This window comes from Malaclemys terrapin, chromosome 3 (genome assembly GCF_027887155.1).
Source record: "Malaclemys terrapin pileata isolate rMalTer1 chromosome 3, rMalTer1.hap1, whole genome shotgun sequence".
In the NCBI taxonomy this organism is placed as follows: Eukaryota; Metazoa; Chordata; order Testudines; family Emydidae; genus Malaclemys; species Malaclemys terrapin.
Window position 1 is genome coordinate 32,319,784 of NC_071507.1, and position 16,187 is coordinate 32,335,970.

The 16,187-nt window shown below is 42.8% G+C and overlaps 1 protein-coding gene across 2 annotated transcripts in view; it reads right to left on the reverse strand.

The window, feature by feature from the left end:
• PSME4 (proteasome activator subunit 4) overlaps positions 1 to 16,187 on the reverse strand; it is a 220,677-nt gene that overhangs the window by 173,783 nt on the left and 30,707 nt on the right. The window contains exons 2-6 of one of the 2 annotated variants that reach the window (XM_054022244.1): positions 12,740 to 12,880; positions 12,021 to 12,137; positions 9,868 to 9,927; positions 3,941 to 3,985; positions 1,561 to 1,710 (exon numbers count right to left, since the gene is read on the reverse strand). In XM_054022244.1, coding sequence (XP_053878219.1) covers positions 1,561 to 1,710; positions 3,941 to 3,985; positions 9,868 to 9,927; positions 12,021 to 12,137; positions 12,740 to 12,880 — 513 coding nt within the window. The remainder of the gene's footprint in view (positions 1 to 1,560; positions 1,711 to 3,940; positions 3,986 to 9,867; positions 9,928 to 12,020; positions 12,138 to 12,739; positions 12,881 to 16,187) is intronic. The other variant, XM_054022245.1, reaches the window with a different exon arrangement.

Here is a 16,187-nt window from a genome sequence, read left to right on the forward strand (position 1 = left end):
TCTATGTTAAAGCAGTTAGTACTAGTGCAAAATCTTGATGCCCACCAGGAACACTTGACCCTGGTTCACTAAAAGCTCACTCCCTTTGGGGGCCAACAGCAATTTGGCCTTGCAGATGGTGTCTGAAAAAGCCAGAGGAAACTAAGCATTCACCGAAGTCTGCAGCCTTGCCAACCAAGGTACATCACTAGATATGCTAAATTTGTATACCGTATATACTCGTTCATTAGCCCGTTCGTTTATAAGCCGACCCCCCAAGATGGATAAGTAAAAATAGCAAAAACTGTATGACTCTTTCATAAGCCGATCCTATATTGCAGGGGTTGGAAAACTTTGGCTCCCAGCCTGTCAGGGTAAGCCACTGGCAGGTCGGGACATTTTGTTTCTCTGGAGCGTCTGCAGGCATGGAGCCCCTCAGCTCCCTGTGGCCGCGGTTCACCATTCACAGCCAATGGGAGCTGTGAGACGTGGCGCGCCATTGGCTGAGAACGGCGAACCACAGCCACAGGGGAGCTGAGGGGATCCATGCCTGCAGACGCTCCAGGTAAACAAAACGACAATGTATTAGATATTCAATTCAATGATTCCATAGAGCAGGGATCTGCAACCTTTGGCACACAGCTTGCCAGGGTAAGCACCCTAGCAGGCCGGGCCAGTTTGTTTACCTGCCGCGTCTGCAGGTTCGGCCGATCGCAGCTCCCACTGGGCGCGGTTCGCCGCTCCAGGCCAATGGGGGCGGCGGGAAGCAGCGGCCAGCACATCCCTCGGCCCGCGCCGCCAATGGCCTGGAGCGGCGAACTGCAGCCAATGGGAGCTACAATCGGCCGAACCTGTGGACGCGTCAGGTAAACAAACCAGCCCGGCCCACCAGGGTGCTTACCCTGGGGAGCCACGTGCCAAAGGTTGCCGATCCCTGCCATAGAGTTTAAAATCATCAAATTTTGGTGTAGACCCATTTATAAGCCAACCCCCGGTCTTTGATGCGTCACTTTTTTACCAAAAATATTCGGCTTATGAACGAGTACATATGGTATTTTATGTAAATACAGAAAAAGGCACTCCAAAAAAAAATTAAGTTAAAAGAACTTTTTTTTTTTTTTTTTTTTAAATAATGGCAACAAGATATCAAGAAGCATGTGGTGTAATGAAGGAAGAGCTGAAAGGACAGAGTAGTGACCCTGGGGAACGCTTCCCATTTTTCGTATGGAAAAAGAAATGGATGGTTGGAAACATAAGTAACAGCTGGTGTTCTAAAACAAAGGTACCTCCTACTTCCCTGCCCTAGAAGTCAAAGGCTTACAATTTTCAACTATTCTAAGAACTATTTTTGAAGCAGCAAAATTACAACTGTTAAATGCACTCCTAGAATGATGTTCATTACGATGCAATTTCAAAAGACAGGACTACCAGATATACATATTTATCAGAACCGATATATGAATCTACTTGCATGATGCGCAACTTCATAAACCACCAATTAACAGGCAATGCCTTGGCCATGTAACGTGGTATTACCCAACAAAGAATAAAAATAACTTTAAAATTTTGACATATACTTACTTAAAACCTTTATGGTGAAGTTCTGGAGGAAGGGAAGTGGGTAGAAATAATTCAAAATAGGTGATGGCCTTTTGCATGGTAACATCAAATGGGCACATTAAAGGCCGCCATTCATCTAGCATCTCCATGGAGGCATTTTCTGGAAAATACCTAAAAAAGGGAAAGTCTTAATTTGCACTTTATCAATTTATTTTTGCCATGAATTTTAATTTTAAAGCTAAACTGTGCACTGAGATGTTATGGTGTAAGGGCCATATTGTTATAAAGAAAGAGATAAGAACCAGACCAGTAACCCAATAAATCCTCAGCCTCACTCAGCCTTCAAAAAAAAAAAATAAATAAAGGGTGCGGGCGTGGGTTCAGGGCTGGGGCAGTCTGTTGGGATGCAGGGGGGCGCTCTAGGGTGGGGCCAGGGGTGGGGTTGGGGATGAGGGGTTTGGGGTGCGGGTGTGGGCTCAGGGCTGGGACAGACTGTTGGGATGCGGGGGGAGGGGGGCGCTCTAGGGTGGAGCCAGGGATGAGGGGTTTGGCCTACAGGCTGTCTCGGGGCTGCAGTGGGGAGCGAGGACTCCCCCCCCCAGCCCTCTCTCACTGCAGCAGCTCGGGCCTTGAGGAGAGGCACTTCTCCCCGGCCGTGGCAGCTCCGGCATGGCTGGGCCGGGCCGAGGGAGGGGCTCCTCTCCCCTGGCAGTGGCAAGTCCGGGGCAGGTCCCCCCTGGGGCTGGCGGGGAGAGGCACCTCTCCCCACTGCAGCAGGTCACGCTTTGGCAGACAGGGAGGAGCATCTCTCCCCTGGCTGTGGCAAGTCTGGGGCAGGCCCGCACTGGGGCCAGTGGGGAGAGGCGCCTCTCCCCACCGCAGCCCTGAGCCCCTGCGTGGGGCTTAATAGGCAGCTGTACAGCCGTGCAGCTTAGAGAGAACGTAGATTGTCAGCCTTAAAAACCAAATTCCTTCATTTGTCAAAAAAAAAAAAAAAAAAAAAAAAAATGGCACTGAACAACCAGCACCAGTGCAGAATTCCCTCACTCTGCCCTGCCAAAGCTTCTCAACACCAGCCTGGGGTGATTACCTCTAGATAGCCATTCAAACCTTGGTCTCTCTGCCAGTAATACTTAAGAGATGCCAAATGTGGGAATGGTTTTATAATCTGGATCACCTGCTCACAAGAAAGTGAACAATGGATATCATTATTTCACATAGGCCAGAAAAGAGTCACCGGACCTCTCAACTGCATTCCTTGTATATCTCAGACTCCTATAAGTCAATTAGTATAGAGCACTATAGAAAACTCTAGACCAGGCTGAGCGCATATGCACTGTGGATAGTGGATATGATTGAGGTGATATGGAAAAAGACAAAATCATGGTTGCAGATTACAAAGATTGGTTTAGGACTTATCTAGTGATATTCTGGCTTTCTTTCTTTTTTTTTTTTTTTTAATGCTATGTGGCTTTCCACTTAACTTTCTATTAGTTTTCAACTAAGATTTGAGCTTAGAGTAAAAGAGTATATGTTAAAACACACAAACACTTTGTTTTGACATTGTGCAGAGTGCTCCCTTAGTTATTGCCTTTAAAGTGAAATCAAAACATGTTACTATAAAAAACAAACCACAGGAATCTCAGGCTCAAACATGTGGTTGAGGAAACTAAAAAAAAAAAAAAAAAAACACCTCTCCCAAAAGTAAAAGATCACTCAAATTGATACATTTGAGACAACAGCTGTAGAAAAATGACTAACGAGGATTCAAAATTTATCAAAACAATGTTTTTACACTCTTCTCCCTCCTCCCACCTGCCCCACTCCCTTCCATAAGTAGGCCCAAAAGAAGGTCTTAACTTCTAACTTAAAAGATTACTCTAAATTGTATCAAGTAAAGCAACAGACCATTCCATTATGATATCAGCTTTCAGGATAGCAGGACTAGGGAAGCAAGAATTTATTAAACTGATTTCTGTTAAGCAGATAACACACACACTTGAAAGATTAAATTAAACAATATTTCCAGAGAAGAAATAATAGAAACTTGATGTATTTGCATCACTTCAGCTCTAATAAAAAAAGTGTATCATGTGGGTTTAAAATGATGAAATAAAATTAGTTCCATAAAACAGGAGGCTTGTCCAAAAATATATATAACAAATGATTTTTCACTAGAACAAAGGCTTTTATCAAACATAAGGTACCAAATATAGTTCAACTTTGAAACTTCAACTATAAATGCTAAATGTTATGCTGGAAAGAGGGGGGGGGTCAGAAAGCTTACACTTAAGAAAATAGCACAGACAGTACAAAGAACCCCCAAGGAGCTAACACATTCCAGAAAAGAAATACTAAAGGCATGTGCTTCAGAAAGATTGGAAAATAGTTAAGAACTTACGGTCGACAGCTTTTCACAAGTGTTTTTAGAACGCTTTCTACAGAACTGAAACAAAAATGAAAAAGAAAATTATATGCTGTACTTGAAATAGACTAATGTAATTACAACAGTCAGTTTATGATTGTTTAAAATCTAAGATGGTATTGATGCAATTAGACACCATCTGTGTACATGCAGTGGCTAATCCTTCTGTTGCATACAGACCTAATCACAAGGATTAAAACTGCCTTAATTTCTGATTCTACTCCTTACTCCTCTCTAGTATTCATTGTACTTCAATCAAGAGTGAAAAATTAGTACCGTATTAAACAGTAATATCTTGCATTCTATTATGGACTAACAAGCAGAATCAACATAGTTTTTATATATACTTGAAACTATAATAGAAAAATCACATAAGAATCTGTTAAAATTTAAGATAGATGAAGAGCACTATATTTCAGGACATTTCAGACTCCAAATCCTAAACTATTTTTTTAGATTTGGTTTTTGTTTATGCACAATTGAATCTAATGCATTTGTATACATTCCAAACAAAACAAAAGAAATGAATTAACTGTAACTCACTAGTTATTTCTACAGCTTCCCTGACACTTAGCAAGAGCTAACTGAACAAGTTTTCCTAGCTATGGGTAACATTGTTTTTATTAGAGTAACAATGACGGTTTTTAATAGCAATTTTCACATCAAGCTTCATGTGTAACATCTAATTTTGTCAAACTTTTTTTTAAAATTGAAGCAAAATAGTAAATGCTTTCAAAAAGATGAAGGGAGAATCATGCATCAATGGCACTACGACAGGAAATCTATTTTCACTTTTTACATGGCTTTGTAATTAACATTTATTTTCACTAAATACAATAGTAGACAGTTGCTAGATTGCATTTTGGTCAGAGGCCATTCTCTGAATAAAAATATTCTATGAAGTCAGAACATCATTGTATTGTACATGTAGTTTACCAACTGCTTAAAAGTAAAACAAATACTGCATCCCTACCCTCACAATACCAAAAAATAAGAGAGAAAAGTGGAGACTTGCTCAGGATAAAGAGAAGACTGATCAGTGTCCACTAAAAGGTCTGATGTCCAGCTAAAATACCTTCTGTGCTCTCCAGATAAACACTATACTGTACATCTGAGAAGTCCTACACAAAGGAAACAAGACTCCACTTAAATTCACAGAAAAGAATATAAAATGGATAAAGCACTTTTTCACAGTGAAGCCTTTGAGGCAGCTACAGTCCTGCAACACTACCTCTGAGTTCAGTGCAAATCAGCAGTTTTTTTCACCCTCTCCCCAGCAACAGGAATGCATTTCAAGCAGCACTCTGTAGAAGACAGAATTTTGCAGATTTTATCCAGAACTGACAAATTGCCAGAGTCCATAACATCCTTGCAAGGTAAGCTGGTGACTTACTAAACTGTTTCTAATAGTCACAAGAAAAAGAAGAGACCAACCACCTCTTGCAAATAATGGAATAAAGTCAAATTGTCAAATTCTGCTAATACACAAAGACTTTGGATTGAAGTGCCACTGCACTTGAAGAATCAAATCGCTGGAAAAGAGTTAGGTTTCATTATATTAGATGACAGGAGTTCCACCAGGCAACAAAGAAGGCCTAGATCAGCAGCACTCCTGGATAATTTTATACTAAGCTGTTGAAGATTGACATTAAAGATTATTCACAGTGTGGAAAAATACCACCACATTGCACTCCAGCAAAGGAATTGCAATGGAGAATTTGGAGGCTGGAAAAGGGAAGCAGGGAGAAGAGGAGATGAGACTCATCTACTGATGCCAGAAATCACAGACCTGTCTTGCTGGCCCACAAGTTTTACATCAGATCTTAAGTAAGGATGGGTGAAGATTTTAATCTTATAATCATAGCTTTACAACTCAGGCTAAAAAGAATGAACTAGAGGACAGCAGCAGGGAGACACAAGCTTCGGTGCAGCTGGGCTCCTAGCGGTGAGCCAGGACTCCAGGAGCAGCCTGGCTTCAAGCAGGGAGACTGGGCAGCAGCCTGGCTGGGAGCAGGGAACCGAGAGCACAGGGGGCAGCCCGGCTCAGAGCGGAAAGCCTGAGCAGCGGTCCAGCTGGGAGTGGACAGGACTTTCTTGTGAATTTCACAACTGCAGCATGGAGCCATGAAATTGATAAAAACGACAGCCAACAGCTAATGTAAATGACACAGTGTCTACAGGGACACTGCGTTGCCCTAATTATTATCAACATAAGCCCTACGCCTTTCATGGAGGTGGAGTTATGTGGGTGTAGTAGGGCACTTACATCAGCGGGAGCAAGGCTGTAGCGTGTAAACTGACATAGGTCAACGTAAGCTGCCTTACATCGACTAAACTGTATAACGAACACCAGGGCAAAGTCCTTCTCTCCTTCCTCATTACAAAAAGTGGACAGACTTGCTTATTATTAGCAGTCTTGTAATGTACCTACCTTTAAAAAGAAAAGCCCGGTAAAGCTCTATCCCTGGACATGTTTTAAGTACTGTAGGGTTTATTTTCTTTATGTGGAAAAGGATAGATGATCTCTCTAACCTGTCATATCTAACTTTTGTATACTCTTCTAAGACTGAGTGTACATTTGTTTAAAAATAAAAGGAATTAGTTAAAAGCCTGATACTATTGTCTATATTTCACTAATTATCAAAAAAACAGTGAAATACACTGCGGAGTAGGGAAATATAGCCTAGATGAACCTACTATAAGGTGGATGCCCAAATGGTTTGACAACAGTACTCTTTGAGTAGTTATCAATAGTTCAGAGTCAGGCTGGAAGAGCATGTTGAATGGGGTCCCACAGGGACCTGTTCTGGGTCCAGTTCTAATCAATATTTTCATAAATGATTTGGATAATGGGATAGAGAGTATACTTATTACGTTTTCAGACAATACCAAGTTGGGAGGGGTTGCAAGTGCTTTGAGAGGACAGGGTTAGAATTCAAAACGATCTTGACAAACTGGAGAAATGGTCTGAAATAAACAGGATGAAATTCAATAAAGACAAATGCAAAGTACTACACTTAGAAAGGATTACACACATAAAATGGGAAGTTATTATGTAGGAAAGAGTACTGCAGAAAAGGATCTAGGGGCTATAGTGAATCACAAAGTAAATGAGTCGACAATATAATATTATTGAAAAAAAAAAAAAAAGCCAATGTCCATTCTGGGATGTATTAGCAGGGCGTTGTAAACAAGACTCAAGAAGTAATTCTTCCACTCTACTGAGCACTGATAAGGCTTCAATGGGAGTACTGCATCCAGTTCTCAGCACCACACTTCAGGAAAGATGTGGACAACTAGAGAAAGTCCAGAGGAGAGCAACAAACATGACTTAAGGTCTAGAAAACGACCTATAAGGAGAGATTGAAAAACCTGGGTTTGTTTAGTCTGGAGAAGAGAAGATTGAGGGGGAACATAAGTCTTTAAGTATGTAAAAGGTTATAAAAAGGAGGGTGATAAATTCTTCTCCTTATCCACTGAGGACCAGACAAGGAGTAATGGGCTTAAATTGCAGCAAAGTGGATTTAGGTAAGATATTAACAAAAACTTCCTAACTGTAAGGGTAGTTAAGTACTAGAACAAATTACCTAGGGAGGTTGTGAAATCTCCATCATTGGCTAACCCAAGCGTGGCCAAACTGCAACTCGCGGGCCGCATGCGGCTCTTTTACAGTTAAAGTGCAGCTCACGGAGCCCCTCAGGCTCTCCCCATTCTTCACCTGCCAGACTGGGCAGGGTAGAGGCTTAGCACCTCTGCCCTGCAGCAGGGTGATGGGGCTAGGAGCTTCTGCCAGAAATGACTCGTGCCTGCTGAGAGTGGAAGACATGTGCCCCCTCCCAACAGTTTGAGTCATGCCCCCCCAGGCACACACACCCTCTTACCTTCAGTGGTCCCTCCCTGCAGCTCCCAGATATTAGCTCCCCATGCAAAGGTAGCAGCAAAGACCTGGGAGCTGCAGGGAGAGGTCACTGCTTTAGCTCCATGGGGAGAGTCAGCAGCAAAAGCAGCAGCTCTGAGCTTTCGCTGCTGCCTCTCACCATGGCCACAGCTCCCAGCTTGCTGCCTCCAGCAGCTGCCGTGAAGGAAGGAGGCTGGTGGCATCACAAACAAAAATAATCTGGGAGGACATGTGACCCCCACGTGCTCCCCCCACATGTCCCCTTCAGCTTCTGCCCAGTGGGATGGGGGGCCTTGGGGCTTCAGGCCTGCGGGGCGTGCCTGCCGAGGCTCAGGGCTTCAGGCCTGCGAGGCACGCCTGCCAGGGTTCAGGGCTTCAGGCCTGCGGGGCTGAAGCCCTGACCCTAGGCAGGCGCCTCCCATGGGGCTGAAGCCCCAAGCCCCAGCAGACACGCTCTGGCTCTCAAACTTCTGAAGATTATCAGATGTGTCTCGGACTGTCAGTAAGTTTGGCCACCCCTGGTCTAACCCAGTGGTTTTCAAACTTTTTTTCTGGCAACCCAGTTGAAGAAAATTGTTGATGTCTGCGACCCAACGGAGCTTGGGATGAGGGGTTTGGGAGGAGCTCAGGGCTGGGGAAGAGGATTGGGGTGCAGGGTTGGGGCACTGGTTTACCTCGGGTGGCTCCCAGTCAGCTTCCAGGGCGCAGTGTGGTGTCAGAATAGTTAGGGACTAGCCTGCATTAGCCAGGCAGCACCACCAATGGGACTTTTAACGGCCCGGTCGGCGGTGCTGACCAGAGCCACCACGACCAAATGCCTTACATTCCGCTACCCAGTACTGGGTCGGGACCCACAGTCTGAAAACCACTGGTCTAACCTGTTCTTAAAAACCTACAAACACCTGTCAGGGATGGTCTAGATCAGCGGTTTCCAATCAGGGATCCAGGGCCCCTTGGGGGGGCCGTGAACAGGTTTTAGGAGGGCCACCACGCAAGGTGGGCATTAGACTCTAGTGCGAAGGGCAGAAAGCCAAAGCCCCACCGCAAGGGATTGCAGCCCAGGATGCTGAGCCCCACCACCCAAGGCTGAAGCTGAAGCCTAAGCAACTTAGCTTTGCTGTGCCCGCTGTGATGTGGGGCCCGAGCAATTGCCCTGCTTCCTACCCCTAACATCCGCCCGGGCTTTTATACGCAGAATAACAGTTGCTGTGACACAAGTAGGCCGTGGAGTTTTTATTGCATGTTGGGGAGGGCCTCAGAAAGAAAGGTTGAGAACCCCTGGTCTAGATAATACTTAGTCTAGCCTCAGTGCAGGAGACTGAACTAGATGACCTATCAAGGTCCCTTCCAGTCCTACATTTCTATGATTCCTCAGAGTAAGTAATACTGTACTGACATTTCTTTCTGAAGGTTATTTGTATTTTATACTTACATAAATACAAATAATTTCTACATTTTTATAACCTGTTTTAAAAAATAATTTTCACTGACAAAAATCCATAGAAGACAAAATTGTCAGGCTGCTAAGCGCATTTGTTTTATACTGCCTTTTCTACTTTATTTTTCTCCTTAATGTGGTTTCTGGAACCACTATCCTTGCTCTCAACCACTTTCCACCAACTTCAATGTTTTGTAGTAAAGTTAAATTCATTTAAGAGACATGCATTTCTAAAGCTATGTAAATACACATTTTGTCCGTATTCCAAGTAATAATTATTCAAAACATTAAAATCACCTAGTGTTGTACCCTTTGATGTTTGTTGGTTAAAATAATTAGCAGATAGCCATTTTTCTCAGCCACGTCACACACAGTATATTTTTCCACAATTAGAAAGGTTTAAATACAGTGCGACATTCTCATAAATAGTGGTGTAATGTTAACATTGGTTTTCCAATACAATTATTTATGCAGAAAGTTACACCTGTGTGACAAGTGTTACAGTCTAACAGAACATGCAGAAGATAACACATCGGCCAGAGCTGAACAAAAAAACATTATCCTTACCACCTATGTAAAACATTAAGCACAAATGTTTTAGGTGAAGACAAGCCTGGTCGATATGAACTGAATGTAAAAAAGAAAGATGTAAAACATGACATGGAAAACAACAGTTCTATCAACAAATATAGTGTAAGAGTAACTCTAAAGGGCAGAAAATATTTAAATGATCCTGGCAATATTTAAATAATTATCCCTTTATATACAGCAAAAGGAATTCACTCAAATTTGAAAATTTCAACAATGTTGCAAAAACACCATATGAGAACACATCGCACTGCATAGTAAACAGGATGCCATAAACTTCAAATCTAGTCAATTAAAAGCAAAAGTCGACATATCACCTCCATTTGGAATCCTCCTTCCAATTTTTGTGCTTTTACGGCCCACCGCCCCTCCAATTTTTCTCTTCCCGGTTATTGTGTGGGTTTTTCACACAGCAAGTAAAAACTTGACTCAAAGGGGCAAATTGCATATAGTCAGTTTCACTAGGTGTTGGTAAATCCATAACTAATTATATTTTTTCCTCTGACTTTTTAAATATAGTAATCCTTTAGGTATTACTTGAAAAAACAGTAGATAAACAATTTTCAGAGAGAAGGCCAATAATTATATATAGTCTGAAAAAAAATATTCTATCAGAAGATCTCAGAGGGAAGTCTTCCCTAATATAATTACACCAATAATTTGGTTGTTTTCTCTTTATGACATACAGATCATAGGTAGGGTTCTTTTCGAAATTTATGGAAAAGCATGTGTCATTTACAACTATCACTCATCAAAAAACTTGTTTTTTCCTGTGAAAAATTTCAAATGAGAATTTTTAACTCAAAAATGGAAAGATAAAAACTGCAGTTTCAACTGAAATTTCAATTTGGTTTTCAAAAACTATTTTTTTGTCAAATAGCTCTGAATTTGTTTTTCCTCCTTCCTCCCTCTCATTTCTTTTATTCCGCCCCCCCCCCCTTTTTTTGGCCACTGAGTGCAATAAAATTATTATAATCTAGGGCTTTTCCTTCACTTTTTCCTCTCCATTTCCTTTTTGCACTCTAACTTTTCAAAAGTTGAGATTAGTGTTTCCCATAAAAAAATGGGGTTTCCACAACTTTAGCAGCACCTTCCTGAAAAATTTCAACTAACTCTACTCTACTTGTATGAATAGGCAATAATGGAAATTGGATAGAGAAAAATCAAGAAAATGTAACATAGGGACCTTTGAACCTTTATCTGAAAAAGAAGAATGGGAAGTTCAATAGGTAGCCAAAGATGGAGCTGTAAAGTTTGTGCACACTGCATGGCTGCAAAATAGGAAACAAGTATAGGCAGTGGATTGATAAACACCAACTGTGCTGTATGTTTAGTGTAAATACACAGACCTCTGTATGGGTGAGGTCCAAATTTCAGGATTTGTGTATACATGAATTGAGAATGGTTTGCAAGTTTTGAGTGCAGATACCAAGAAAACATTACCTATCGATGTCCTCTATAACCAGACTTCGCACAGTGCATATTTGCTTTATGAAAAAGCAATGTGCATTTTAGATTTTTCAAGCTTTTCCCCCCCTAAAAATAAAATAAATTTGTTTTCTAAAACTTTTAACTTTGTAGAACAATTGCATTTGCCCACAGTATCGCATTAGCATTTTTGATGTATAAATGAATGTATAATCTTTCCCCAATGAAAAACATTTTGTTCCTCTGTGTGCGACACAGGCATTTTCCATGTAAGTTTCATATTTTGTGTCTGTGTAAGAGACGCTTTTTTTCTAACTCTTGTTGTGAGATGGAATTAAACAAAGGACATTTCATTTAAAAAAAAATGTATCACTGAAGTTTATTAGACTGTGGTTTATTTTCCCAATGGAAGTGATTGAAGACGCATCACTTGACATACTTAAAACTGAACTTTATCAAGTACATGAAAAATAAAGAAATATCATAACAAATAATTATTCACTGTCAGAGGGATGTGCAAGATGATGTGTCTTTTTTACCCTTTGTTTCCATTAATGTATAAAAAGTCTAGATATACATTTGTTCGTTTACTGTATATCAAGATCTAAATATTAAAAAATAATCTTCAACCACATTGTCAGTGTTCTAAAGACCCCTTTAACCAAAGCAATTACTTCAATAAACTACGATAAAATAAAACTTACTTAGGAAACCAATTTAATCCAAGGTGTTCTGTTTTGGAATACAATATCCTCTCCAACATTTCATAAAGTGGTCTCCATGGTAACTCCAAATCATCTCTTGAAAGAAGTTCTTTTTTCCTAATTTAAGAAATGAAGTGCACTTTGGGATTAAACATTGTCCTTACCAGCACTCATCATACATTAGAATACCTAAAAACTGAACAGCAGAAAGTTATTTGAACATATATTTATTTGTCTTTTTTCCACATTACTGTTGCTAATGACATGTCAAACACTATTCACTTACAAGCATTCTTTATGGGATTCAAGACATCCATAATGTCTCTACAAAAAAATTGCCAAGTGCAGTTATATTACTCATTAATAAGTACTTTCAATGACATGTGACACACGCATCCCTTGATAGTTCCTCTTAAACTTTAGTTCTGAGACCATATTATTTTTGGAGCTCTCCATCTTCTTATAGGATATCTATATCAAGAAAAACAAAACTAACATATGATATTTAGCTCTTTGATCAATATTGAAATCAAGCCTCAAAAGGGACCATTTTTCTCAAATTTCCCCTCCATTATCAAAGATCTGTGCAGGGTAAGAGGAAGTGAAGTAATTTGTATGGGGAAAAACTATGCAGTTAACTATACTGTAGGTCAAGGATCAAATGTTCTATTTATGGATGTAAATATTTAAGTAGAAGAATGTCAGCAAACTGTACTTACTTTAACAGGTTTATCAACAGACGTGCAAATCCTTGCATCATGCTGATCTCCAGCTTTGGAATTGTTACTAACTCGTACAACAACTTGATAAAAAGCACATGATCTTCTTTGCTGAATTTTCTCCCATATAGTCGGATATACCTAGAAGCAAAACATGAGTCAGTGTTGTGCGCTGAGCATATTCATCCTACCAAAGAACTGAGCCAGACCCCATCTAGGAACCTTACTGTGCAACCATGGAGGACCAAAGTAAAAACTACCCAAAAGTTTTAGCAGTAAGCACAAAGTCTGGTCAATATGCTAGGCAAAGAAAGAAGATCCTGATGCAGGCAACTAGCTGTGGAAAGAAAGGAACTGAGGCAACTGAGGACCACATGACCCTTGGGCAGACCCAGAGTGGGCTCTGCTGAAGCACTAACCATGGGATGCAGGGGTTCAACAAGAACGATCAAGGCAGCAACAGCCTGCCAGAAACTTGCCTCCCTGGATTCTGGAGGGACTGCTGGGTTCAGGGAGAACAGGAGCTCCTGGGAGAAGAGAAAGGGCTTCTCTGGTCTTGGGGAAGCAGAAGCCACTGGGCTCAGGGAGGGATGAGGGTATTGCCGGGTTGAGGCCACCTCACAGCCAGGCCAGTCCCTGCCTTTTGTAGCTGGGCAGGCTCCCAGAGCCAGGAGCTTCCTCTTCCAGGAAGACACCACTGGGAACAGGCTGGGCCCTGGTTAGGGGTGGCAGTTCCTAAAGAGACACCCCTGACCCAGCTGGGCTGTGTCTCCATGGCTGGTAGTGGAGCAGGTACTGCAGACTGAAGCACTGCCAGGAGGCTCTCACAGGGACTTCATCAGCTGCCACCTCACTGGCTGCTACCCACAGCACAACCAGACCTGAGTGGTCCAGAGCCCTGTCACCAACCTGGACATCCTGTTGGGGAGCTCCAACATCCCTGACAGATTAAGTACCCAACCCATCCCCCTGACCTCTCCTTGTAGGCCTACCACGTGAGCCCATTCCCCCATCCATCTCTTGCTGGCCTACCCCGTCCTCCTAACCCATCACACAGATCCATTCCTCCTCCCACACCATGTCCCAGCTCCCCTCCCTCTCCAATCCCACACACTTCCATCAGAAGCCATCTCCCAGTCTCTGCAGGGTCAGTGTTGGCCCTTGCTGCAAGGGAGGGAAGTGAGAGGGTTCGTAAGGCCGGTAGGTGCTGTGTCTCTGGCAGGCGGTACTCTGCCTGGGGCCTGGCCTAGTGCTTTGAGTGGGTTCCCTGTGGGGAGGATCTGGCTGCCACATGATTTTGTGCTCACTCATTACCTATACCCCCCAGATAAGGCCACCCAGACAGACACAGCTGTTTGCAGAACTGCTAAGCAGGAGTCCCAAACACACTTGAACCCAGTGGGGGCATGTGGGACTGGCTGGGCTACTGGGGAGTTTTCCAGATGGTGCCAGGGCCCTGTCTGGGCAGCTATACCATGGTACTAGGGCTGAAGGTGAGGTACATGGTGAGGTTACACAGCCGAGGGGCAGGCAGAGGGTAAGGCGCGCATGGGATGTTTACACAGCCAGGGAGGTGGGAATGGCAGGAGCAAGACAGAACATATGGGGAGAGGTTAGCATCACGGGGGGTTGGGTAAATCTGGGGGACCTGCATACTCAGAGTGGCTTTGTGGTGCCATACTGTTATTTGAATGCTGTGACCAAAGTTAAAGGCTGGTGCAGGGACGGGGCCTAGGGCCAAGATAAGCCCTGCCAGCCTGCCAGATCACCCACTGTTCTGGCATGGGAGTTGGCCCCAGCAGGGCGATGGAAGCCAGCACCCAAGCCAGGCCTACGCCACGTCAGGCACCTGGTCTGGTGTTCACATGCTAAACAGACTTGCTGCCTTTCAGGGGAGATCTCCCTCAGGCCTTGTCCGTGCTGGCCATTGCGTGATGCTGCCATTGTCCCATGGCACTAGAGATGGGTGGGCAGCCAGGCAAGCAGCCATGCGAGCAGCCAGGCGAGCCATTACTGCCAATTTCTCTCTTGTGCCAGTGAGGGTGACCCTGCTGTCATGTATAACTGGAGGGAGGTGAGGGAGGGAAGAACTAGCAAGTGTACCCATACAGTGAATCTCTGCCCCCCCCAGTGATAATTTCTGCTGGGCTCCAGCACTATAACATTTAGCACTGCATCACTGCCTGTCTCCCCTATGTTTTTACAGTAAGACAGCTAATGCATGTTAGTTATCTCATCTCATTGTAAAAAACAAAACAAAAAAAACTCACATATCTAACAAAAAACTTTGAAGGTACTACTAATGTCATTGGGGGAAAAATAAATTTTTAAAACTGTAAACTATATATGTAACAGAATCTTATCACGTCACCTCTGACACTGCTAGAAGGACTGCTTCTAGATTTAACGTTTAAGTAATCCTATGGGTATCACTCTAACAAGAGCATGAAATTTATAGTTAAGGTTGAAATGAGGAGTGAAATCCCAGACCCAATGAAGTTAATAGCAAAAGTCCCATTGATTTCAATAGGGGCAGGACTTTACCCCCACAACTTTCTATTTAATTTCCCTATTTAAGTAGGTATTGCAGCATTGTCTGGATGCATCTTGGAGGTGAATGCCTGGCTGCAAAGACGATGTCGCCAGGAGAACTTCGGCTTCCTTGACCACAGGATGCTGTTCCAGGAAGAAGTGCTAAGCAGAAATGGGGTCCACCAATTGAGGAAGGGGAAGAGCATACCTGGATACAGACTGGCTAACCTAGTGAGGAAGGCTTTAAACTAGGTTCGAAGGGGGCAGGTGACCAAAGCGCACAGGTAAGTCAAAAACATGGAGACCTGGGAGAAGAGTCAGAATTTGTGGGGAGCAAAGGCTGTTATAGCAGGGATAAAGGAGAGACAAGTGGGGGGAGCGGGAAACAAATCAGTACAATAGATACTAATGCAAGAAATATGGGGAATAAGCAAGAAGAACTCGAAATGCTAGTAAATAAAACAGAACTATGACAGTTGACATCACAGAATAATACACATGACTGGAATATTGGTATAGAAGGATACAGCTTGCTCAGGATGGACAGGCTGGGAAAAAGTGAGGAGGTGTTACCTTATATATTAAAAATGTATACACTTGGACTGAGGTTGAGATGGAAATAGGAGACAGACTTGTTGAAAGTCTCTGGGTAAGGATAAAAGGGGTAAAAAACAAGGGTGATGTCATGGGAGGGGTCTACTACAGACCACCTAACCAGGAAGAAGAGTTGGATGAGGCTTTTTTTAAGCAAATAATGAAATCATCCAAAGCATAGGACTTGGTGGTGATGGGGGACTTCAACTACTCAGACAGCTGTTGGGAAAATAACATAGCAAGGCACAGATTATCCAACAAGTTCTTGGAATGTATTGGAGACCATTTTTTATTTCAGAAGGTGGAGAAAGCTACTAGGAGA